General features: G+C 44.2%; 1 protein-coding gene and 1 pseudogene across 2 annotated transcripts in view; both read right to left on the reverse strand.

The window, feature by feature from the left end:
• Positions 1 to 1,943: 1,943 nt before the first annotated feature.
• On the reverse strand, positions 1,944 to 2,316 carry LOC146855461 (large ribosomal subunit protein eL30 pseudogene; annotated as a pseudogene).
• Positions 2,317 to 11,441: 9,125 nt separating this feature from the next.
• Positions 11,442 to 26,432, reverse strand: part of GLT8D2 (glycosyltransferase 8 domain containing 2) — a 138,445-nt gene continuing 123,454 nt past the window's right edge. For both annotated transcript variants that reach the window (XM_085653251.1, XM_085653252.1), the window contains exon 10: positions 11,442 to 13,813. In XM_085653251.1, the coding sequence (XP_085509377.1) occupies positions 13,638 to 13,813 (176 nt within the window). In that variant the 3' untranslated portion in view covers positions 11,442 to 13,637. The remainder of the gene's footprint in view (positions 13,814 to 26,432) is intronic.

The following is a 26,432-nucleotide window of genomic DNA, read 5'->3' on the forward strand; positions in this document are numbered from 1 at the left end:
AAATCGCAGACTAACCTGAATGAGCAAGGATGAATCCTCTGAACCTCATAGAAAATGCAGGGTCTGGGCTGTGGGCCTCCTTTTTAACATTGAAGTGTTCAGTCCTGCTTGACAGATCTGCTGAGTTAAAACTTTTGGGGTGAACTTGAAGGGCCGAGAACAGGATGCCAAGACAATTGGCATGACGATTGGCATGTATCCAAGGTCTGCTTTCTGAAGAACCCTTCTTTGTCCTACCAGACTTCTGTCTCTAGGTTTTACATATAACACTGGGGGAAACACTTGAAAGGATGGGAACAGTATGGTAAGACAATTCTTTGTGTACCCACTGTTTGGTTACTGATAAACCCAGTTTTTTCTACCAGACTTGTTTCTCTGGGTTTATTGGGGGGTATTGTGGCTGCTTCAGACTGGTTTGTGCTGTTAGATGTGGGAGGGCACTAGGATTACAATAGTACACTCCCAACACACACTCCCAGCCCTCAGAGCCCATGTTTAGTGTGGCTGAAGACTTTCACCGTCTTGAAAATGTCAAAAGTGGGTAGAGTTGGCCCCGGGAACTTTTACTCCATTTGTTAGGGCATGCCGAGCAGTCATTTCCACTCACTAACTTGTGCCAGCCATTAATGTGGCAGGGCATGTCCAGGCACCCACTTCAGAATACTCCTGGAGATGAGTAAGAACAAAAGAGGACTGTACCTGCTGTCTGTGACATGAGAAAAGCCCTGAAGGACTGGACCTGCTTCATTTTGAATCCAGGACAAGGAAGTGGACTTCACGAAACATAAGTCTGACCTCATGTTCAAGCTATATGGATACCACAAGCTACAAGAGACCTTTCTTGTAACTGCCCAGCTGACCAGTTGCACCTGGAACTGGGCTAGATCCAGCTGTTGGCCTCTGCCTGACACCCTGTGAGTCGCTAAGTGCCTCCCCAGGATTTTGAAGTATAGTCCTGTGGTGGCTAGCGACTTTAAGGTCTAGCTGCCAAATTTGTATGTTGGTGGAAAGAGTACTCCTTGGTGACAGGGTACCTTTTCCACCAACATGATGGTCTGCCAACCTAATTTAAATGCGGGAAGACCTTTGATGAAACGTTGGTGAAGACTACTCCACTTCTGCCGTGGTTACACACCTTTGACGGGCCGACGCAGTAAGGGCCAACGGAGGTTGACCTTTATATCCACCCACCTAATTTAGATGGGGCGACAACAGGTCAGTTTTTACTGCCCATCACTAGGAAAACCATGGCGGTAAGAGGTAGTGAAAACTGCAAAATGCCCCCTTGCTATGGTGAGGTGGGACATTGTTTTTTTATTTTCAAAAACAAAATCCGGCTTTGGGGTTTTGGTTTTGAAAATAAAAAAAACTTGAATGTTTGACGGCTCCATTATGTTGACAGAGCTGTCTGAAACTTTGAATGCACTTCTTGGAACCACTGTGTTGCCATGCCAAGAAATTCTAGATATGTCAACTGGGCCGCCAACGTAAAAATGTGTCCCTAAATCAGAAGGTAAAATCTTTGAACAGGATGAACCTGGTATGTGTATCCGACCCGTGCACCATCGTGGCCTACCTCAATTTGCGGCTAGGTCCAAGTCTACCGCAACCACTGACTATCATCGGCACTAAATGCTTCTTGGTGCTAGTCCTACTTAAAACTTTAAAATGTCATATCTCCAGTACCCCTCATAGGATTTTTTTTTTCTCTCAATTAGATTATTCTCTATTTCTCTAATTCAGTTTGGGATTTTTATTGTTTTGCTTTTTGACTTTATTAATGTTTTGCTAATACATTAATACTTTACACATTGCCCTAAGTTGAGCCTATCTGCTCTGTGCTGCACCTCCTTGGGGGTTTGAACTCAGGTTAATGTAATGACTTTTTTTCCTTTTTAAGTTTTCTGAAACTAGTTTTATTTAGAGCAAAAGTCGCTCAGGATTTACTTTTCGCCAGTCTGCTCTGGCATGCTTCTAATGATATCGGAATCACCTGGATCTATGATTGCCAGTGTGCATACTCTGTAGTATTTTCCACAAGCTGTTTCCAGTTCAATGTTGTTCCCACTATAGTGATGTACACCAGTCTTTGCCAACATGGCATAATTCTCGATCTCAGACTTGCTCAGAGCAGGGCAGTTGTTGGCAAGGATAACCCGCTTGGCTTTCCCCTGGCGAATCATTTTCAGCGTTTGTTTGTATCCCAGCACATACTTGCCACTTTTCATAACCAGTTGGAGTCTCGAATTGATAGACTCAAGGGACTTTTTTGTCTTCTTGGCGGCCACCATCCTGACGCTAGGAGATGCTGGAGAGCAGAGCTGCACCACCACTATGGCCGGGTAGGGCGAAAAGGCAACGTAATGACTTTGAAGGTTCACCCTGACAAAGGGGGGGTGATTATTGCTTGAGGTGGGAAGTCACCCACCCCAAATAATAAACCACTTTCTTACAATATGGATAAATTAAGTGTAGTGGCATACTGTGAGATAATAGAATTACATGTGCACTTGCGAGAAGATGTAGTACATCATTTGTAATCTCACTTAGAGGCTAAGCTAGAAGACTCCTCAGCTGAAATGAAACAATTGAGTGATAACATGTTGGTCGATATTGGTGGATAAATGCAGCGCTGCATTGACACACACTCGAGATTACGGCTATGGACATATAATCAAAAGGAATGTTTCGGTTTGAGTAAAATGTCAGACAACATGATCCACAATACCCCACTGCATTAAAAGTGCATCAAAGGACTGCACTAATGCGCATGTTGAAATCCATAATATAGACGCAGAAAATGGCAAAGCGAACTTATATTTACAGCCATAAAAGGGCACATAAGTTTAAAACGGGACACATGTATTATGAACACTTTAAATATATCGACACACATGAAAGCCACAGTGCAGTGACTTTCCAATTGATAACTTGTTTGTTTTTTTAAACTTTTTTTTTTAAAGTCATAATATTTATCAACATTTCAAGGACAAAGAAACATACATTAACATCAGGGAGCCAATGTGCTAAATCTTGACTAAGGCCCCAATTATGATGTCGGATGGACCTGAGTCCGTTCGACATCGTTTGGGAACTAGGACTGAACGACCTCCTGTCGTTTGTCCCAACCCCGCAATTAGGATGCGACCGAACACTGTTCGGTCGCATTCCTATTCTTTACAATGGGAGCATGCATTCCAACCGGAATGCATGCTCTGATTGTAAAGAGCTGAGGTGCAGTTCATCCCTGCACCCCATGGCAGGCACCAAAAGGTGCCTGCCACCGGGTGCGGGGATCAACATACCCGGCCATCCGGCAGCCTTGAACCCATGGGAGCCCTGCTGGGGGCCCCAAAGTCAGATTCCCACAGCCTTTCTGTGTCTCCTAGCCCGCCAGAGGCCATTCAGAAATCCTGTTTGGATTCCTTTCCGACTGACCCCATCAAAATGGGTCTGTCGGAAAGGAATTTGAACCGCCAATTACGATGCCATTGGAACGGCTCCAACTGAGGGTTGGAGCCGTTTCTTACGGCATCGTATTCGGCCCCCACTGTAGTGCATTTACATAATATAATGTCGCCCCCACCCCCGGCTCCGATCTCCATGTGTGAGTGAAGAGTAATTCGTATGGAATTAAATTAGGGTCATGAATAGAGGGCCAGATGGACCATAATCGTTTAAAGTCTGAATGGGGTTATCAGAGTCAGTCTCCCTGCATCGATAGGTCTTCATATCACCTGAATCAGGTTCTCACTGCCCTCTCTATCTATGGAGGTATCTATGAAGTGTGGCTCAATGGTTAGAGCGGCAGACCCTGATGCAGAGTTCTGGCCCGGGACCAGAGTTCAATCCCCCGCCTTGGCGGGTCTTGGATTCAATTTCCTTGGACCTGTTAATTCTCGCCTCGGTGCCTATTCTATTCATGGGTCCCACGCTGCAACTCTGGGCAATAGCTTGCTTAATCTCCACAACAGCCCCAGCAGCACTGGGATGCCTGGCTTCACCATGGGGGTGCCCAGGAGTGGACATTTCACAGGGAAAGGCCAGGAAGGGTTCCACAGCGGTATGAGTAAAAGCGCCAGGATACCCCCGTTGGGGGTGGCAGTGCGCTATACAAGTACATACACATTTACATTTACATCTGGCGGCGTTAATAATTCTGAGAGCATTGCCGCCCATGCCCTCATATGATATTCCAGTTTTTCATTCCTGTACGTCTTTTTCATGTGACATCCCTCAGCATTTATCAATTCTTTACAATTGATAGCTTGTTTGATGATCAGCTTCCTTCACTATAAATGTATAAAATCCACAGAAAGACTTTTGCAGTAGCGTTCAGATTTCTTAACTTTTTAAATGAACTATGTTTCCCAAAATACCACATAGAGGCATGATGGTATAGGTGTATATATAGTGACATAAAAGTAGGACTGATCAGCCATGATCAAAACCTGTGTTTATATGTACATATAAACATATATTTTTCCCCGCCACTGGGTAGTTATAGTAAGGATCATGTTTCCATAGGAAAAACATTTTTAGTTTTCCGAATAACTTTTGCTCCATTTGATGACTCTCCAGAAAACTTTCCCCAAAAAGTTCTTCACATTTGCCCCATGTTGGCAAGTGGGGGCAGAGAAATGGGGGTGTGGGCAGAGAAATTGGGGGGGGGGAGCAAACCATGTTTTCCCCATTAATCTTCCTATAGTAACTTTAGACACAGCTACCCTCCAAACGGCTGAACGGATTTACACCCAATTTGGCAGAAAGCTAAATTATGGTCCAGAGTGATTTTTGTGATTTGGTGTAAATCCGTTCAGTAGATTCTGGGCAAGTCATGCTCAAAAACTTTGTATATATATCATTGCAGAGGATCCGCAGGGCCGACAGATCTCATAGTGAGATCTGATTGACTGCCACAACATCAACAAGGATGTGATGGCAGCCCTCTTAAGACTCATGACCCAGTCCAGAGTCCTAGAAAAGAAGTAAAAGACCTCCTAGGCCTGGTATCAAGACCTGGGGTCCGGGGGAGCAGCGCAAAATATTCCTTTTGGGGATTGGGGCATGTGGATCCCTTCCACAAACCTGTGTGAGGCCCTGGGGCCGATGTGGAAAATAATGGGAGGGGGACATGCGGCCCTCCTCCCTGAGCTGTAAAAGGCCACAGGGACCCCATCCCAAAAGTGAACTTAAAAGGGAGAGGAGGGGCCACGTGGAGCCCCTCCCCGAACCTCTTAAGACCCTAGGGATCCCAATCCCGGGTCCATCTCAATTACTGTGTCAAGGGGAGCCCAACACTGAGACACAGTAGTTTTCCTGCCTGCAAGAGCACAGGCAGGGAAACATATATCTTCTACCACCTGGCAGGAGCATTTTTTAAGATTCCGCAGGGTGGGAGTAGGCATGCCGGCCCTGCCTGCAGGAGCGCAGGCAGGGAAGACATTTCTGTTCTCACTCAGTGGGGGCTTGAAAAATGCTCCCGCTGGATGGGAGCAGACTTTTGGTTCCCTGATGAACCTTCTGCGGGTAGGGATATGCACATTGCTCCCACCCGGCTAGAGCAAGCAAAAAAACTACATTAACTATAACTCGCTCTTTCACTATGCACTGTTTATAACCTTGCAAATTATATAACTCGTAGCATATGAAATCATAGCAGTCATAATAACACATTACATCAGAAGTGATTTAGGGCCAGATGTACAACCATTACATTTTGTGATTCGCAAATTGCGATTTTTAGCGTCTTGCCATTTGCGAGGAGCAAAATGAAATGTAGTAATGTGTCTTTTAAACTGCAATTCCCAATGAGGTCACAAATGATCTGCCTCATCAATATTCATTAGGCAGGTCACAATTTGCGACTCATTGGGAATGGGCAATAACACAGTGATGGGGGCCTGCTATGGACAGCATACACCCAACAATTTTTTTAAGGCAGCACATTTTCCTTAAAGGAAAACAGGATTCTTTTCTAAAAGAAAAATGAAATGTTTCAGTTTCAGTTTTTTAAGAGTAGGTGGTGGTCCGTGGGACCATCACTTGCTCTTAAAAATGTTTTTGTTGCCAGTCACAAAGGGCAAAGGGACCCCTTCCCATTTGTGACTAGATTACCACCTACTTAAAGTAGGCAGTAAACTGCCATGGTTTTGCGACCGCATTCTGGTCGCAATACAATCGTACATGCTCTTGCGACTCGCTATTTGGGAGGGACGTCCTTGCATGCCCCTTCCTAATAGCAACCCACAAACCCTATTTTGCGAGTTGGTAATAGGATACCGACTTGCAAAATAGGGTTAGTGCACGTGAAAATGCTATTTAGAGTCGCAAACAGACCGATTTTCTGTTTGCGACCACTAAAAGCCATCATACATCTGGCCCATAATTTCTCAGAACGCACTGCATGGTACAGTGGTGACTTATAGTTAACGTAATTTGGCAATTGAAGCGAGAAGAATGTGTAGGGAGATGCGCAATGTTTAGTAAATTGAAGGTGGTGCGTAAAGTATAAAGGCAAGTTATAACTAGTGGTGCGTAAATTTGATATAATTTTATAATTTCTCAAGTTTGTATGGAAAGAATAAATAAGTTTTTCATAATTATAACCTAGTCTTAACATTTGGTTATTTCATTAAATTTAAATGGTTTTATTTTTTAATAAAAATGTGTTTCAAATCATAGTGCAGAGTGTCATTTGATTGAGCATTGTTAAGTGCAGTGCCGTATAGTAAAGGATAGTGTCCTACAGTGTAGTGTCATAGAGTCTAGTGTTGTGGAGTGGAGTGGCGTTGTGTATAGTGGAGTAAAGTGTTATACAGTGGAGTGGAGTGGCGTGGTGTGTCGGATAGTTGAGTGGAGTATTGTAGAGTGAAGTCGCATGGCGTACAGTGGAATGGTGTGTGGTACAGTACAGTTGAGTGTCGTACATTGGAGTATCGTCAACTGTAGTGTCGTGGAGTCGAGTGGCATAGAGTTGAGTCGAGTGTGGTAAAGTGGCATAGAGTGGACTAGAGTGTTGCGCAGTGTGGGGCATACAGTGTAGTAGAGTGTTGTAGAGTAGATTGTAGAGTAGAGCGGAGCACATTGTCTGTCATACAGTGGTGCAGAGTGGGCTGGACTATCATACAGTTTAGTCAAGTGGAGTGGCACAGTGTACAGTGGACTAAAGTGTTATAGAGTGGAGTGGTGTCTCGTATAGTGCAGTGCTGTGTAGTGGAGTACAGTGTTGTGGCGTAGCAAAAAGTGGAGCAATGTGTTGTAGCGTGGAGTGGTATGTTGTACAGTGCAGCGGTATGCTGTGTCATAGAGTGTGGGAAAATGTGGTAGGGTGGAATACAGTTGAGTGGCATAGAGTGGAGTAAAGTGTTGTACAGTGCAGTGAGGTAAAGTAGACTAGAGTGAACCAGGCACAGGAGCATGGGTAGAGACTTTGATATCCCTGAGTCTCAAGCAACAGAACGAAAGCCAACAAGCAATTGAAAATCACTTCAATGCAAGGCAGAGTCCATCTCTCCTCAGCAGAGTCAGAGAGCAGCATGCAGCAGGGCAGCACACAAGAAAAACAGGCCTTCCTGGTCAGTAGTTCAGCAGAGTGTCAGCCTTTCATGCAGCACAGCAGTTCTTCTGAAAGAGTCCAGTTGTAGGCCCAAAAGTGTCAGAATTGGTGGGTTCAGAGACCCAGTACGTATACCTAAATGTGCCTTTGAAGTGGGGGTGACTTCAAAGAAGAGTTTTTGAAATGCACACGTATCCTTTCTTCTTCAACCCTGGCTCCAGTTTGTCTGTGAGTGGGGGGGGGATAAACAGCCCTTTGTGTGAGCTCAGACCACTACCTATTCAGATGTGAGTGTCAGCCCCTCCCTCCCTTCCTGCCCAGGAAGAGCCACCAGAATGCACATGAATGCAGATAAGTACCCGGACAAACCTAACCTTCTGTTTATTGTGGCTGTGTAGGGGGAATGCATAAATTATAGCTGTCACCATCCCCAGACATTTATTGGAGACAGGATGCAGGCACGCAGAGCAGTAAAAGTGGCATCTCTAAAATAGTAATTGTAAATCCCACTTTGCCAGTAAAGAGGATTTATCAATACCATTCCAAAGATATAAAACATGAGAACTACTTCTTTCTAATCAGCAATTACAGCTTAAATGTGCATTAAAGATTTCCCAATGTTAACCTATGAGAGAAGTAGCCCTCACAGGAGTGAAAAACACATTTTCACTACCCGAACATGCAAAACCTAAAAGTACATGTCCTTCCTATTACTTACACAGCACCCTGCCCTATGGGCTACCTCTGGCCTACCTTATGGGTGATTTATGTTTAATAAAAGGTCAGTTTAGGGCTTGGAAAAGGGTTTCAAATGCCAAGTTAAAGTAGCAGTTCAACTGCACACACAGGCTCTGCAGTGGCAGGCCTGAGAGATGGCTAAAGGGCTGCTTATGTGGGTGGCACCAACAATTCTGAAGGCCCATGAGTAGCTTTTAATTTACAGGACCTGGGTTTATGGTACACCACTTTACAAGGGATTTACCAGTAAATTAAATATACCAATTGGGTATACAACAATGTTACCATGTTTGGGGAGAAGCTCCTGATCTTGTGCTGGGATCTGATTGGCTGCCACAACTTCAACCTAGAAGTGTTGGCAGCCATCTTGAGACTCTGCTTGAGCCGAGTCCCTCAAAAAAATATTGAAAAAAAGTAAAGAGGCCACGGTAGGGATAGAGTGGGGTCTGTGAGTGTATGTGTGTGTGTGTGTGTGTGAGTGTGTCTGTGAGTGGGTGTGAGAGTGTCTGAGTGGGTTTGTGAGTGGCTCCATGAGTGTGTCAGTCAGTCTGTGAGTGACTGCATAAGTGTCTGAGTTGTCTGTGAGTGGATGCATGAGTCTGTGAGTCAGGGTGTGAGTCTCTGAGCAGATCTGTGAGTGGGTGAGGGACAGTATGAGTGATTCTGTAAGTGGGTGCATGGGTGTCTGATTGGGTCTGTGAGTGGATGTGAGAGTGTCTGATTTGTTCTGTTAGTGGGTGCATGAGTGCCTGAGTGGGTTCTGCCCATTCTCTGCTCGTTTTCTGCCTTTTTCTGCTCACTTCGACCTTTATTTTGCCTGTTTCTGCTTGTTTCTGACCTTCATTTTGCCTTTTTATGCTCGTTGCTGGCCTTTATTTTGCCTCTTTCTGCTCGTTTCTAGCCGGCATCATGCCTCTTTCTGCTAATTTCTGACCTATGTCATACCTCTTTCTGCTCGTTGCTTACCTTTATTTTGTCTCTTTCACCTCATTTCTGACCTTTATTTTGCCTCTTTCTGCTAGTTTCCGACCACTATTTTGCCTCTCTGCTCGTTTCTGACCTCTATTTTACCTCATTCTGCTTGTTTCTGATCTGCCTCTTTCTGCTCGTTGCTGGCCTTTATTTTGCCTTTTTCTGCTCGTTGCTGACCTTTATTTTTCCTCTTTCTGCTCATTGTTGGCCTTTATTTTGCCTCTTTCTGCTCTTTGCTGACCTTTAGTTTTCCTCTTTCTGCTCTTTGCTGACCTTTATTTTGCCTCTGCTCGTAGCTGGCCTTTATTTTGCATTTTACTGCTGGTTTCTGACCTTTATTTTGCCTCTTCTGCTCGTCCCTACCTTTATTTTGCCTCTTTCTGCTCAGTTCTGACCTGTATTTTGCCTCTTTCTGCTCGTTTCTGACCTTTATCATGCCTATTTCTGCTTGTTGCTTACCTTTATTTTGTCTGTTTCTCCTCATTTATGACCTTTATTTTGCCTTTTTCTGCTAGTGTCTCACCTGTACTTTGCCTCTTTCTGACCTTTATCTTGCCTCTTTCTGCTCATAGCTGACCTTTATTTTTTCACTTTCTACTAATTTCTGTCCTTTATTTTTCCTCTTACTGTTTGTTTTTAACTTCTATTTGCCTCTTTCTGCTCGTTTCTGACCTCTATTTTGCCTCTTTCTGCTAGTTTCCGACCATTATTTTGCCTCTTTCTGCTCGTTGCTGATCTCTATTTTGCCTCTTTCTGCTTGGTGAAGGCCTTTAGTTTACCTCTTTCTACTCGTTGCAGACCTTTATTTTCCCTCTTTATGCTCGTTGCTGACTTTTATTTTCCCTCTTTATGCTAGTTTCTGGTGCGTGCAAGGAAACAGATGAAAACTCCACTTTCTGCAAGCCGGAGCTGTTTGACAGCTCCCGCTTGCAGAAAGCAAAGTTATGTTTGCTTTTGCTGGGTGGGAGCTGTTAACTCCCTCTAACCAAAAGCAAACAGCTATCTCCCAAGGGTGGGCACCACAAGACATATCAAGAGGCAGCCTGAGGGGTGGGGTTGGGGTGGAGGGGTGCTACTGAGAAGCACCGGCTCCCAGGGGAGGGGCGCTAGTGTCAAAAACTGCTGTCGCTTTTGTTACTGGGGGTGATATTGCAGCACTAACGCAAAACCGGCCCCTAGTAACAAAACCTGGCCTCACGGGTCAAAAACCAGCCCACACCCTTACAGCCCACCAGGAAAACGCCTGGTGCCCGCAATGGCCAGTTCAGCAACGGGACATATTGCAGACACTGAAAGATCCTGCATACTCCATCACGCATCTAATAGCACTGATCACAAGATTCTCAGTGTTTTCTGGTCACTGTCTCAGCTGGGAGAAATGTGAAGCTTTGCCATCAACTAGATCTACTACTGCAGCTGACCTTGATCCACACCCCTATCAATGGAAGATGACAAAATTGAAGTATTTGGTGATATTGCTGAACTGAGTAACCAATTGTCTTAAATGTCCATGCCTGAGGGTCTACAAACACAAATGTTATCAAGTGAATGAAATGAAAAGTGGATTTGAGAGTAGACAAAGAGGTATGTATATGGGACTGAGTTAAACTTCTCGAAAGAATATCCTTGTGCCACTCTAAACAACAATCTGTCAAAGCATTATATTCAGAGATATTATTTTCGAATTCAATGGTATTATTTTCACACTCAGTTCTTATTTTATTGAACTGAGAATGGTGAACAGCTGACAGTTCAATGCTTTGACATTCATGTTGTACACAGACACTGGCAGCAGGAACATTGAAGCCTTTATTGACCTGGTTGCTTGATTCTGCTGTTTGGTTCCACACGGGCAGTCACCCATGTGGGTAGAAACGGATCAGAAGTGCCCCTATTGATGTACGCTTAGACTATCATGGATGATGCTTTGATGGACAGGAGAAGCCTCAAAGAAATTATCAACATTTTCTAGCTCCAATACCTGTTTTATGCAGATGGGACAATAAGAGTGTTAATGCTACCTTACCCGAAAATCTTGGATAAAGTGCATACTTAATGGTTTTGTTCTCAAGAACATATGAGGCAACATGTCCCTAAGGAGATTAGACAGGCAGTACTTAAACCAGCATAGTAAATTCAATATACCTGAAGTCTGAAGGAGGCTCGAGTCCAGTAAAAGTTAGAAACCAAGACGATTTATCAAATAATTAAAGTGCAATACAGAAAGCAAAACAACAGTTTGTCAAAAAAGCATGTTAAATAAATTTAGGGAATTAACATGAGGCTCTAAGCAAGAGACAGACTTATGTGAGTTAGCTCTGTAAAGTCAGGGCACACCAGACTTGGCTCACCTCTCAAATGTAATATTGTTTTTTTAATAACAAAATAAAGTAAAATTTGCAGTGTTAGCATAAGGAGACCGAATTGTTACACAAGTGAACAAATCAGAATACAGAATGTAACGCAGCATCATCTTACATCACCTAAATGAATATTAATACAGCCCCTTTGACTTAAGGTCATATGACATTATAAATCTCATTATAAATCTCAATGCACTCAAAACAATGACAGACTAATTTTATGAATAGCCTTATAGTGGCACAGGCAGGGCGAACCTTGAATTGATACAAAGATGAAGAAAGTTTTTACCAGGAGTTCTTCGAGTACAGCATGTCAATGAAGAGCAATTCATAGTGCATATTTTGCTAGGTGCAGTGAGAGGAAAACTGAAAACACAGACATTGTGGCTGTGTTGGGATTCAAAGGGAGCCAGTGCTTATTGGAGCCTAGTTTAGCCAAGCGTAGGAAAATACAGTTTTGTAAAATGCTGTGTTTTAGTATTAATGCAAAAAGTTTATGACGTTAAGCACCCATTATTTATTAATCAGAAATATCATTCCCAAGAGAAAAGCTGGTGGAATGGGCTGTCCTCTTAAGAAAACTTCAGGAGAGGAAATGAGATTGTGAACAGGGCCGGCTTAATGCTGGTGGCGCACCGTGCGAGAATCTTTTTTGGTGCCCCTACCCCGTGACCTCCTCCTAGAATTCCTCACTGCCACTGGGAAAAGTGCCCCTCATCTCTCCATAACACTCCTCTCACATACATTTCATTTGTTTTAAAGTGCTGGTAAAGGCCAGCTTTACTAATCCACTCAGCTATCCACATAAAATACAGACCTGTTTTTTGTAGCAGGCATTTCAACCCTCTACACTACTTTATGGTGAATCAAAACTGCCACTAGACAAAACTTGGGTCCCTCTCTGCAGCAGGAACATTAATCACAAGAGTTATCTTGACATTTTTATTGCTTCCTGAAAGCTGGAAGCACAAGGAACTCTGCAGCAGGTGCTTTTAAATCTTAAGTTATTTGTAAACACAGCGCCCCTACCTGAGGTCAGTGCCCACCCCTCCAGGTCAGCGCCCAGTGCGGCTGTACCAGTTGCACTGCCCTAAAGCCAGACCTAATTGTGAACAATGTCACATACGCAGGTGCACTCACTCTCTCTCGATACAAGTCAGTTTGTATTTCTTAAAAACTACAAAGGTAGCTTCAACATAATAAAGTGATATCCCTGGATTGGAATAGAGTGAGTACAATAACAGGTATCCCTGGAAGACAGTCGAATGGAGTACAACAACACATTTGGCGTTGTTATCTAGAAACCACTATGTAGAAGAATGAGTCATAAGTGTCGAGCATGGGTCAGACATACTTCCCTTAAGGCTAAGCATTGGAGCAGAACACCGAAGGCTCTGGCAGAACCAGAGTTGAACTACCAACAAGTGTACTGCAGCTATGCAAAAAAACACTTTCATTCAAAACTAGCAGGTCTTTGTGACATAGAAGACACATAATACATCAGATGGGAATCGACAGGAGTTCATTACAGTGAAATAGCAATTTTTTTTTTCCAGAATTCTCTGCGACCGCCTGGTGTGTTCCAATATAATTCTAGGGAACAGAATAAAGATGAGCTGCATGTCTTTCACAACAAACAGTTGATTTAGTAATGATGGAGTTAAGGGTGCCTGCATTTTTTAATATGTTCAGCCTGCAAAATCTTTTCAAAATATATGAATTGCAGTTGGTAAAAATCCCTGTAATTGACTTAGTTTTATTGAAGACATCTGTGAAAATGTAATGCCTCAAGGCATGTCCCTATAGGCAAAGCTGGAGTAGAGAGGGCAGAGGAATGAGCCCAGCCTTGCGTCGATAGATTGGGTTCTGCATACCCCATTCTGCCATCCTTCTACTGCAGTTGAGCAATGACCTCTGGCTGGTGCCATCCTTTTAATGCGTGCATTCAGGCACTGGCATCTGTCTTCGATGACAGTCAGTGTGCGCATGGCTAGGTGTTCTAGATCTCATCTACTGTTGGGGCGAAGCAGTTTGAACTTCCCGGTGGGATCAGGTATGTACCACTTCTCCCACAGTTCTGTGCGCACACTAGGGTAGTTCCAAGGTTTGTATTTTCCATTCCAATGAAGTAACTTGGCTTTTTCAAGAAGATCAGTTGAATATTTTTCAGATGGACTCCAACCTATAAGATAAAGGACACAGATGAAAGGTGCAGGGACAGAGAAAACATCATACACACCTTCAAACTTTTCACTTAAATTGTGCAACCAGCAATCTGTTCAGTGTAGGTATGACCTGGTAAGGAAGACTTCTTTCAATAATGAAGGGCAGTTGTACAAAACAATTGAGAAAGCACAAAGCTACTGCTGACTAGAAGGTAGGGTTTGTATTAATGCAATTGCCATTTAAATACTTGCAATGGCTTTATGTCAGTTGTAACAGCTACTTGTGTTCAAAGCAAAGGAAGTCTATAGTGTACATGTGTAATATCAGCGTGTCAACCATTTTACTTGCAGGGCTGACACACCCTACCAACCTTGAACACTTGGATGTGTCCCTTACTAGTGCATCACATAGCTTCTGCTACAACGGTGTACTCTTCCTCAAAAGAAGCAAGAACACGTCCTAATGTTTACCGCAGCCGATAAACAACTAAGCCGTGCACCCCAGACACTCTTTTAATGCATCATCTGGGGATGTTTTTGTCACCGCCCACCATGAGTGAAGCGCTCAGCAGCGCACTCCAGTGACGCTATGAATGAGTCCCTTGGTGACACTGCGGTTACCTCCCCCCATGCCTGGAATGCACAGGCAGTGTTTGACTTCACCAGATCAATTGTGATCCCTCAAAATTTTGTAGAGCTTCTTACCATCACGCCTCTCAGCAGTAGATTACTTTTGTCATTGATCTGAAGGTAAGGCAACCTCAAAATAATTCAAACATGAGGGGGTTTTTACCCAGCTGAAATTGCAAAACCAGACTTGGAACTCCCACTGCTGGCAGGAAAACGACTACTCCTGATTTTGGTAGTGTTCAGGTTGTTAAAACTGGACTCCCCTATCAATCGTCACAAGTGTAACAAAGTGGATCACACACTGTGAGCTGAAGTAAGGCACGCACGAAACCAAGTGATTTCCATCATTAGAACCCTCAGTCACAATGAGGTCACAGGATTCTAGAAGTGCTCCTTGGATTAAGAATTTCAAGAGAGCCAAACACTAGACAATGATAAAGTGTTTGTTGACATAATAGTAGGTCACTAGCAAGTGTATGTGTCTTTGGTGGTTTGTTGGCTGTTGCAAGGCACTCTGAAGGCAAGTCATTTGAGATAGCATTAGGCATTCTCATATGGTAACTGTTCCAGTGGCGTCCACATCATATGGGGAACCCTCCTTACTTTGGAAACAAAAGGTGTAGCATTACTTTTCAGCACAATCTTGTGCTCAAAATTCCTTAACAGTTATAGATCGTTGCTAAACACCTTTGAAAATTCAGTGCACATGCCTTCTGGATATCCTTCTTCACCAATTACCATCACCTTATCCTTGGCATTAGGATTCAAGGTTATTCCCATGTCTCTTTGCTGTCTCCACCCTAAAAGATTGTGACCTCTTATGGCTACATACACATTTCCTGTCTCCAGTTATTGTGTATGGAGACCCTGAGTCTGGTAGCACAGACACATTCTTCAAATTCACCACAATTTGTCACTCTGGCATCTCTATAGGAACTGCATCAACGAACCCATCATTCCTCACACTCAACACAAATTTGCTTTCTTCAGCATTCACCTGGCTCACATTCTGTTTAGAATTTGTACTTCTGCACACATGTGCTTAGTGACCCTTTTTGTCACACTTATTGTAAGTCGCAAACTTAGCATAACAACTGTGGCTATTAGACATATGCCCTTCAGTTCCACACCGAAAACATTTCATTCTAACACCTCTAGAATCCTCTTTGATTTGTTTTTTCCTCACTCCAGCCTCCTTATACTTGACATTCTCCGTGACCTTTGCACTCGGATTTCCCTTTATCTATTTCATTTACAGGTTCTCTCTATAGCCAGAGAACTATCCTCCCCTTTCTCATCCCGCATTTCACATGCTAGCATTCTCCATTGCTTCTACCATTGATATCGCGTCAGCCAAACAGGGATTCTTTGAAAGTAATTTTTCCTGAGTCTTAGAATTATTAGAACATCTTACAATTTGATCTCTCTCCAAGGAGTCAGATAAGTGATCAAACTCACATATGCGAGCCGAGGTTTTCAAAGCCGCCACATAACTTCCAATCTTTTCTTGTTTCCCAAGCACCCTTGTGAAAAATGTGTGCGTTTCCAACACAACATTCACACGTGAGCCAAAATGTCTTCCCAACATCATAACCGACATGCCACAAACATTATTAGGCTCCCCCTCACCATCCCCAATTTCTACCTTATCAAGTCTCTCATAAACATTCCTGCCTTCAATACCTAAATCATGCAATAATATTGCTTGTTTCTGAACCACAGAAAACTTCTCACCCCCCATAGTGATGAGATATGAGTCACAAATGTATTTCCAATGTTTCCACTGCAGAACAAGGTCTCCCTTATCAGAAAGGAAATGAGGAGGTTCAGATGTTCTGGACATGTTGAAGACAAGTCACTTGTAGCAGTTATGATAACCAACACTTAAAATGTTTCTCAATCGCCTATAACTATATAAGGAAGAAAAAGAAGAAATACGGAAAAAAAATATTTCCACCAGTGTCTGTTGATCACACTTCCCAAGCACTGAAAATGTTGGTATTTCGTTTTTCGTAAATATATATATATATAACAAGGTTTCCACTATTAACCGGATGTGCTAATCACTGTGTAAAATTATCACGTAATCACATAACTCCAGGTGTGCCTATCACCGTGTGGCACATGCATCCTTAAAGAGTGGCACAAGTAAGGGTGTGCCTATCACCGTGCAGAAAATACCTCATGCGCCGTGTGTCCCGAGAGGTTATTAATTTCCACAGCTCGCTCTCGAACGAGAAACAACATTTTCCAATAATCTCTCTAACGCTGGTCTGCACAAGGCGCATAGACCAGAGCGCTAACTCTTCCACTACAATAATGTACATGCATAAATTCAAAATGACCATCATAGCACATAGCGTAGTTTCTAAAGAAAATGGGGCTTGTCTGTAAGCATGTATACGTTACGCTCTCTCTGTGGGAAATAGGGCACAATATCAGAACGTCACTGACACACGTTCTTTAACAGATGTTGCCCGCTACCTGGAACTTGATGTCATCATTACATACTATGCTGGTCATACATGCAAAGCTCCACTGACCGTGGCATAGCAGTAACAGTGGCCTTTGACTGCAGTTCTTACCAATTGCTGTCCCGTCTATACATGAGCAGTAATCACGGTAAGGTCTGTTGCAGAGCTTTTTCCTTCAGGTATGGCTAAGTATCTGAGATGCAGATAGTATCACAGCAACATTCATAATGTGATGTCGGTGCTTACAATTCCTTTTCTATCACAGACGATTGGATCTGACTATATCTTCAGATGCTAGAGAAACACTCCTGCACACTCGGGTGATAAAGTTTGGAAGATGCCCTATTCTGGCTCATTGGTGAGTGGACAATGAACCAAAATATGTGACTGAGTTTCAGATATGGTTTTTGAGATGGGTCCCAGAATCCTTCAGGCAGGTCTTTAGGATGTGGAAAGAATAACTGTATGTGCACTGGGCCAAACACTGCTTGTTTTTAGTTGTGTCTGGTTTAGACTTAAATGCCACTCTAGGTTGCCACCTGAGTTACGGACATGAGAAGACAGGTGGAAGGTTATCATTATTATGGACATGGATAGTGGACAATGGTTTCTGCCCTTAGTTTTGTGTGTGTGTTCGGGGAACAACATTTACAACGCAACTTTTACAACGCACTACACTTACAACGCATTTTTTACAACGCAACATCCATTACAACGCATTCCATTACATAGCATGACACTACAACGCATTTTTAAAAACTACCTTTACAACGCATTCCATTACATCGCATACTACCTTTACAACGCATACCATTACAACGCATAATATTACACTACACTATCCAACACTTACCCTACTGTTGCACCCCCTGGAGTTAGAATAGTAATTTTTACCCCTATACTATCCAACACTTTCCCTACTGTTGCACCCCCTGGAGTTAGAATAGTAATTTTTACCCCTATACTATCCAACACTTACCCTACTGTTGCACCCCCTGGAGTTAGAATAGTAATTTTTACCCCTATACTATCCAACACTTACCCTACTGTTGCACCCCCTGGAGTTAGAATAGTAATTTTTACCCCTATACTATCCAACACTTTCCCTACTGTTGCACCCCCTGGAGTTAGAATAGTAATTTTTACCCCTATACTATCCAACACTTACCCTACTGTTGCACCCCCTGGAGTTAGAATAGTAATTTTTACCCCTATACTATCCAACACTTACCCTACTGTTGCACCCCCTGGAGTTAGAATAGTAATTTTTACCCCTATACTATCCAACACTTTCCCTACTGTTGCACCCCCTGGAGTTAGAATAGTAATTTTTACCCCTATACTATCCAACACTTACCCTACTGTTGCACCCCCTGGAGTTAGAATAGCAATTTTTACCCCTATACTATCCAACACTTACCCTACTGTTGCACCCCCTGGAGTTAGAATAGTAATTTTTACCCCTATACTATCCAACACTTTCCCTACTGTTGCACCCCCTGGAGTTAGAAAAGTAATTTTTACTCCTATACTATCTAATACTTACCTTAAATGCAATTTAATATTATGCGTTGTAATGGTATGCGTTGTAAAGGTAGTATGCGATGTAATGGAATGCGTTGTAAAGGTAGTTTTTAAAAATGCGTTGTAGTGTCATGCTATGTAATGGAATGCGTTGTAATGGATGTTGCGTTGTAAAAAATGCGTTGTAAGTGCATGCGTTGTAAAAGTGTGCGTTGTAACGACATACATCCGTGTATTCCACTCTGGGGACCTCAACTCCTTCAAAAGGAGAAAGGGAAAAAGAGATATTCTATAACAATACACCAGGAAAGAACAAAAGGAACAGACGAAAGGTTACCACCCAAAAGAAGGTTAGCTTGAAGTAGAAGCAAACTATGAAAAGAAGGGAATGGACATGCTGTAACTTCAGTTTCATACCACTATGAATTTCAACCAGTTGCATTCATTATATGCAGGGCCAGACTGGCCATAGCAGGCACAGGGTGTTTCCCCAGTGGGTCGGAGGGGTGGGGGCCAGTTTTGTCACTGGGGGCCGGTTTGGCAGCAGTGCTGCAATATCGCCCCCTTGGTACAAAACAAAATCGCCATCACTGCTCTCAACTAGTGCTTGCCAGTGCCACAAACCCCCCCCTCCTCCCAACCCCCGGGGGCTGGTCAAGTGGAATTGCAAGGGCTGGTTTCTCCTTCCAGTTCAGCTGTGATTATATGTTATGGTATGTTATGTTATCTGGAACTTGATATAACGCATGACTCATCCCTGCAGGGACATCTCGACACGTGGACGGCAGGTAGCTATAGCAGAGGCAGTATTCAAAATAACCAGATCATATGGTGTGAGGCTTATAAAACCACTTATAAGACCTCTTTGCTCACCTATGAAAATACGCATTTCACTTCACGGAGTCAGGAGCGTGAGGCTGTTTCTCTTGGTCCTTTGGAAACCAATGGTCAATAGGCAGTGTTAGTGGCAGATTCAACCTACACAGTGCCTTGGGCCTCCTTGTGAGCCTTTCTAAGAATCTCCCATGGTGGAGGCTCCTGTTGGGGCATAAGGACCAAAGCCAGAATGCCTGTCACCATGCACAACTGGAGGAGATCATTCCTAAGAACGAATGTGCAGAAGGATCCTAACACACTTCTACCACAACCCTCCCCACCTTGGTTCTGACCTGCAAAGCAAACAAAAGTCAAGGGTTGCCTAAATGACGTCCTCCTTTCAGCGTTGTCGGGCCTATGACCTCTCTGTGGCATTTCAGGGGATCACAACTTGGTTATCAACTCTTGTACTTCGTGCTCCAGTAGATTCGGAATACAGTAAGCTGCTATCTTGAAATTGTCATGACCATTCTGTTCACAATTCTGGCCTCCATACTGGGGATACTTCTCCCCTCCCTGTCTTCTGTTGACCCAGTTCCTTCAGTCATTCTTAGTTTGCTGCAGCCGTGGCCCGTGCAGGTAAGAGCAGTGGGGTGGTGGGACCGGGTCGGGGGGATTTCAACAAAAGACGACAAGGGAAAATTAATTATTTATTTAATTTTCCCTCATCGTCGTCTGTCGAAATCCCCCACACCCCCACCGGGCCCCACTCTCTTATCAGCTCGGGCCGCGGCTGGTTTGCTGCCAACTTATGCACAGTTGTAGCTAGATGCTAGAGATCTGGAATCTGAAAGTCAGCCAAGTGCTGGCTCGACACAACAGTACAACCATATAAGAGACATTTATTTGACAAACAGATGAAAAATGCCTCCTAAGTGATTGGTTTCATCCGAAAAATATGTGACTTCCTTCTGTGCAGCCAATTTTACTGTGAGGCTCCTTGTTCCTTACTCATATTTTTGATGTTCTTCTGGTTCTGGACATTGATAAGCCCAAACCATCTACTCTAGACATCTTTCAAGCACAAATGATCAATCTGTTTCAATTCCAGAATCACCTTATTTCCACTAAGAGAAAACAACTTGGAATTGCTGAGCCTTCTCTTTTCTACATGTCACAATCTAACTCAATGGTGGACAGACATGCTAACACATCCATCTTGATGGTGTCGCTCACCACCATGACGGTGGGGTGACTTATCTCCAGATCCAACTTTTGGAATTTCAATTGATGTGCCCTTTCCTACTCCTTATCAGACATCTCTCTTTCTGCGTTTTCTTGTTACCTCTTCTCTGGAGTCTTCTCTTGCTGTTGCAGGAGCCTTACTTTTCTCCCATGTAAACTCTGACCTTATCCTCTCCCAGGCTTCTCTCTTAGTATCTCTTGTAATTATGATGTGGAGAGGGTAGGGAGATTAGGAGCAAGAGCCATGGGGTGACTGCTGAGGGGTCCTAGGCGGGGAAACCTAGGCCTTGCACCAGCAGCATTTCTGCCTGGTTGCCTTGTCAGCAGGAGAAATATGAAACTTTCCTTTTGTATATAACTAATATTTTTAGCTTTACACAACTGCCTGAGCTCTTCTACTGAGGGGATTGTCTGTCCTGACCTCTCAACCAGTCCGGTGCCAGCCACCTTTCAAATGGCGTATTGTAAATGTATTGGACTGTGGTATCCAGAAGACTTCAAACCATAGCCTTATCACTTGCCTAACAATGTGAGGCATTGTCTGCAGGTCCTAGGACAGTATTTTTTTTTTTTTTTTTTTTTTTAAAAACCTTTATTTGTGCATAGTAAAAGAACAAATACGGGCCTACAACCATCAGGCCGGCCACGATACGGTTAAGCACTGAGACAAACATTACATCCCTTGTGCATCAACGGTCAAAATTAGCAACGATTTATGAGTTATACACTGGAGAGATCCTTGACACCAGGGGAAGGAGAAGTGAAGGTTAATTTTAAGGTTTTCAAAATAATTTTATCAAGGAAAAAGTCAGTAGAGAATAAGAACCAAGGAGATTCGAGTCCGCAAGATAGCTTCACCACACGGGAGAGCAGCAGCATCATTAAAACGGCCATAGAAAATCTCAGACAGTGAGGCGATGCAGTTATATAACAGGATAGTCACATGAGTAAATATGCACCCCTCCAGAGCCGCCCCCACTCAATCCACCCCACACCCAGACCCCGAATCGAAACAAGTATAGCGCAGAAACATAAAAGAGAAAGGCCCATAGAACTAAATAGAAACAGTGAATTACCCCCCCACCCTACACCAATGCGGAGGCTACGGCCTGCCCCCCCCCCAGCATAGTGCCTGTCGCCCAATGAACCCGAAATGTAGACAAGAGAGAAAGTAGGAATAGAGTAAAGAAAATAAGAAAACAGAGAAGAAAGTGGGGAGGAGCCTACGTAACCTCGGAGCGCCCGAAACCACTGGCCAGCTATGCCTCCACACACTGAGAACCCACTACACCAAAAGCGGTCGTGTGAAGATAACGTGTCACAACAATTTAAATGAAGGCAGACAAATCGCGACGAGTGCGCACAACATATGCAAACAGTTCCAGTCCCAGTCCAGCCCATCCGTGAAACCATGGCGATATAAATCAGTCTAGCCCTGGCCCGATCGCGGGCTTAAGATTAAACCAGCCCCTACATGAAGGCCCCGCATCCCGTGCAGACAAAGACAATATGGCCGCTTGGGAGAAGATGGTGAAGTAGAGTCACAAAATGGCCGCCGACCATCTATTGAGGTCCCTTTGTGCACCACATAAAATCCAGACCTGGCCTGTAAAGTACAGGAGTTCCACAGAAAAGAAGCAGTAGGCCACCGTGAACGGTTCCTCGAGGACGTCAGGTGTCGCTCAGCTGGATACTCCTGCGGACGCGATGAGGCAGGCAACAACGAAGCAGGCAGCAATGAACGGGGAAACAAAGTATCCGCAATTGAGCTGGAGAGCGATTGATCCTGGGTGCCGGGAAAGCCAGATGCAGGCACCAGTGTAGCACGATTATACACAGCCGTTGCGTCCCCGCAAGAGGACAAAAGCACTGGCAGACCCACGCCTTGTTGATAACAAACGGGGCGCTCACGACCCGCAGCCGACAGTATGGAGTCGAACCGCTCACTCAGCGCTTGCAAGCCAACACACATTTGTAGACGAAAGTCCCGCAGGGCAGCCAGAACGGAGCCGCATGTCGGCGGAAGCTGCGCCCCCACATCGGCAGCAATCCGGGACGGCACTGTGGAGCTGGTGTCTGGTAGAGGGAGGGCGAAGCGGGCAGCGGGCGAGACCGGAGTATCACCCCCCAGCAGCGAGCAGGCAATCAACGCCATGTTTTACCGCTGAACGGTACAGTGGCCGGGGGGGGTCGTAGCAAGGAGGCAATTCCCCTCAGGTCTGCGCCGCAACAGGGAAAGCCAACAGTCACTTCCCCTCCCTCGGGCTCTCTTTGCAGCCGACTAGGCAATAGAAGAAGGGGGTCTGCAGCCTCCCACAGCGCGGTCCACAGAGCGGGGCAGGAGACCCGACACACCGGGGCTTACCCTATAGCTCCAGCCCGTCAGGTGCAGGGTGCAGGAGGTGTCCGGGCGTCTCTCCCCCGGCTCATCTGGCGACAGTCCGTGGTGTGAGGTGGGATCGGGACCGCGGGGCTCAGGTTTGCGCTAGCGGGTCCGGCCAAGGCCACAATAGAGCAGGGGTCCAGTGCGGAGAACAAAAGCACCAAGAACTCCGGCATCCGGGCGGGCTAAGACTCCAGGAAAGCGGCGGCGCGGTCAGCGCGTCGTCGCACACGTTTCACCTCGAAAATCGGCGAGGATAGGAATCAGGATGATAGTCCGAGGCAAAGGGCCGACGGAGCCGGGCGCTCAAGCGTCTGCTCCGGTCGCCATCTTGGCTCCTCCCCTCCCTAGGACAGTATTGTTGTTTATCCTTGGTGTCCCTTAAATATTATTACACTCAACCTGGATATTTAAGTTATTCCCTTTGTATAACTGACTTTCCAGGAGTAGAGAGAGGAGCAGTTAAGTCTTATTCAAGGAGATGTATATGGGTTTGAACACAGATACAGTATGGCACACATACTTGTATTGAAACCCATTCTCCAGTCTGACCAATAGTTGTTAAAGTGAATGGGTCTAGTAAGATAGAAGAAATGGTGGCAATTGAAACTAAGAACAATACTTCTGGAACACATATACAACCCCAAATACAATTATAGCCCATACTGTAAATAGCATAACGTCCTCTGTTTTCTTTGGCATACTCAAGACTTTAATCGTTTACAATGGTTGATATATGCAGTGTTCAAGGAGTGGGACAGAGGTGTTTGACATATTGTTACAATGTTTCAAGTTTGCTATGATTGTTCCAAAATGAAGTAACACTAGTTTAGCTAGTTGGCTGACAATTTACAAAATAGACAACATTACGCTACCTACCACCCAAATTAGGCAGCTGTTCGATCGATCCAAGTCAGTAGTGTGCTAACGAAATACGATGGTCAGTGGTCGGAGTTAAGGGGAGAAACTCTAGACTGGTCTCCAATTTATATTTCAATGGCAGTCAATCATCCTAGCATGCTATCCTAGACAAAACAGACGCAACTATCCGAGCAGCATACCTTGATATACAAGGAGAAGCAGACGTCTATCCGTAAAGAAACAGACGCTGAATATCCCTGCAGCATCAGCAGCATGCCTTGCCATCCAAGGAGAAGCAGACCTCTGTCTTCGAAGAAACAGATGCTGAATATCCCAGCAGCATACCTTGCCATACAATGAGAAGTAGAAATCTATCCTAGAAGAAACAGATGCTGACTATCCCAGCAGCATGCCTTTCTATTGATGGAGCGCGATGGTGCTCTAAAAATTGTAGGTGTGCATCATAATCATGGATAGTTACTACCCGCATATTTTCTTATGTTATATTAACTTTGATCTTAAAAGTGTGTCGTAATAATAATAATGTGTATGTGGACGAATAGTAAATTATTTTGTACTATGCAGGAAAAATGAAATGGCATTTATATTTGAAACTGTAACCTTAAGTATATTATATTTGTCTAATGAAAAGCTCATGTGTAATGTAGTGTATTCCAATTTAAAAGTGCACCATGATGAAGATTGCATGAGAAAATGACAAATTGTATTTAGAATGTAATAATTTTAGGTGCTGCAAGATGAAGCAATATTAACATGCATATAAATGTACGTGTAAAGGCCTAAACGAAATGCTCACGTTGTACATTTGAAGGGCCTATTCGTTTATTCTTATGTTGGCCGAATTGTGTAGGCCTGAAAATGTAATTTCCCTGGTAAGCTCTCGCATTTAGAGGTAGTCAGCGAATTTCATGTGCATGCAAGGTTTTTCTGTTCTCACGTTTCAGTTGCAGGTGTGAGAAGCTGCCTTTGTTAGTTAGAACTAACGCTCTTTGTTTTAGGAGTTAGGCATGGAGGAGAAACGATACTTTGTAAATGGAATGTTGATAATTGGGAGCCGGTGTTCTTTCTCACTGAGGAGGCTTGGGAAGCAAGGTCATCAGAATGAACACTGGGAGGTGTGTGGAAGACGGTGGAAAATTACCTAGGAGAGGTGTCTGTTGAGATGAGGTGATCTGTGGGCATTTTGTATTAGGGAAAGTGTCCCGAGGGAGGAGAGGCAGAAGGAGACAGGATGAATTAGGAGAAGGGGTTAAAAGATTGATCTGGGAAGAGCATCTTAGAATGGACTCTGCAGCTTTGGTTACCTGACTTACATTGTGAATGTGCTTCTTCAGAAGTATTCACGTGCTGACACCTTTAACTGACTTTGCCTGGGAAATGTTAAGTAGGGATGTCACCTTAGAGATAGAGTAGGGATAGTCTAATGCTTTTCACTTTTCAGCTACAGATGAAGTCCGACTTAAATATTGGAGCAGTTCTTGCTTGTTTCCTATTTCTAGTACTTTTCATCCTTTACATGATTCATCGGATCAAGCGTACTCGTAGTTAAGGTTATGTATTAGTTCCCATGTATTTTTACAACCTCATTTTCAGGTGTTTGTACATCTAATTGTTTTTGGCTTTGTAATAAACCCCCTAAACTAAAGTTTGGAGTCTGTGATCTTTTGAGCCATAGTTACTACTGAAAGTTGAACTGCTTAAAATGAGTTGTTTCTCCCCTTTACACTTCTCAGCAGGTAGGAAAGAGCCATCGACCTAGGGTTCCTCGGTAAAATTTTGGCAGCGGAACCCGGCCCTATCAGTTGGTAGCGAGAAGACGGTTAACTCTGTAGTAAGGGGGGAAACATGGAAGAGCTGTTTATAAACCCCATAGAGCCCAAGAGATGTTTGTCCAGAGGATTAGGAGCAGAAGACAACGGTGTTTGGCAGATACCGGCAGAGAGTGACGGTGCGGCGGAAACAGCAGTTCGCGGAGGAGTGAGTATGAATATGGATGATTGTTAGATTGCGGTTATGATTTGATTGTGTGATCTCTTGCAGAGTTGGAATGAGAGATGAGTGATTGTGGTTTCGGACAGTGAGCGCGTGTGGTCCATGTGATTTTTGATATCAGGCTCGAAGAGTAGCCTAAGATCCCGGGATAGATAGATTGTGGTGTAGAAGACACCCAGAGCCGTAATTGTCGACCATGGATTGTGGGAGTCGTGAGACGTCATCGACAACCCCACCCAAGATAGGGAACGAGGGAGTGAGTGCTTGAGTGACCAACGCAGGTCGTGGGTTACTGTATGAGTAAAATCGAATGATTGGATCCTATCAATTATTTATGTGACCATCCGACCGTTTGTGGGCAGATGGTCGAGGGCAGACAATTGTCAGATTGAGGTAGGCAATTACGAGTAACTCTCCGGTCTTATGGTGGACAGACAGTCGATCAAGTGATTGTCCGGTCGTTTGTTGGACAGACAGTTACTTGCTGTATGAGTGAGATGTGCAACAGTGTTAGCGGAAGATTGTGAAGGAGGGGAACTGCTGAGTGAGGAAGAAGAGTGACGTCGAAGTGTGCCACGCTGTGATAGGTCGGTTGGTGGAAAGACGCGCTGGTATTGGTGGGTTGACATCAGGAAGTAACACGAAAACATTGTGGGCAAAGGAGTTGATTTTATCATGAAATGTTTTAAG

Source organism: Triturus cristatus, chromosome 4_1 (assembly GCF_964204655.1).
Source record: "Triturus cristatus chromosome 4_1, aTriCri1.1, whole genome shotgun sequence".
NCBI classification, from domain to species: domain Eukaryota; kingdom Metazoa; phylum Chordata; class Amphibia; order Caudata; family Salamandridae; genus Triturus; species Triturus cristatus.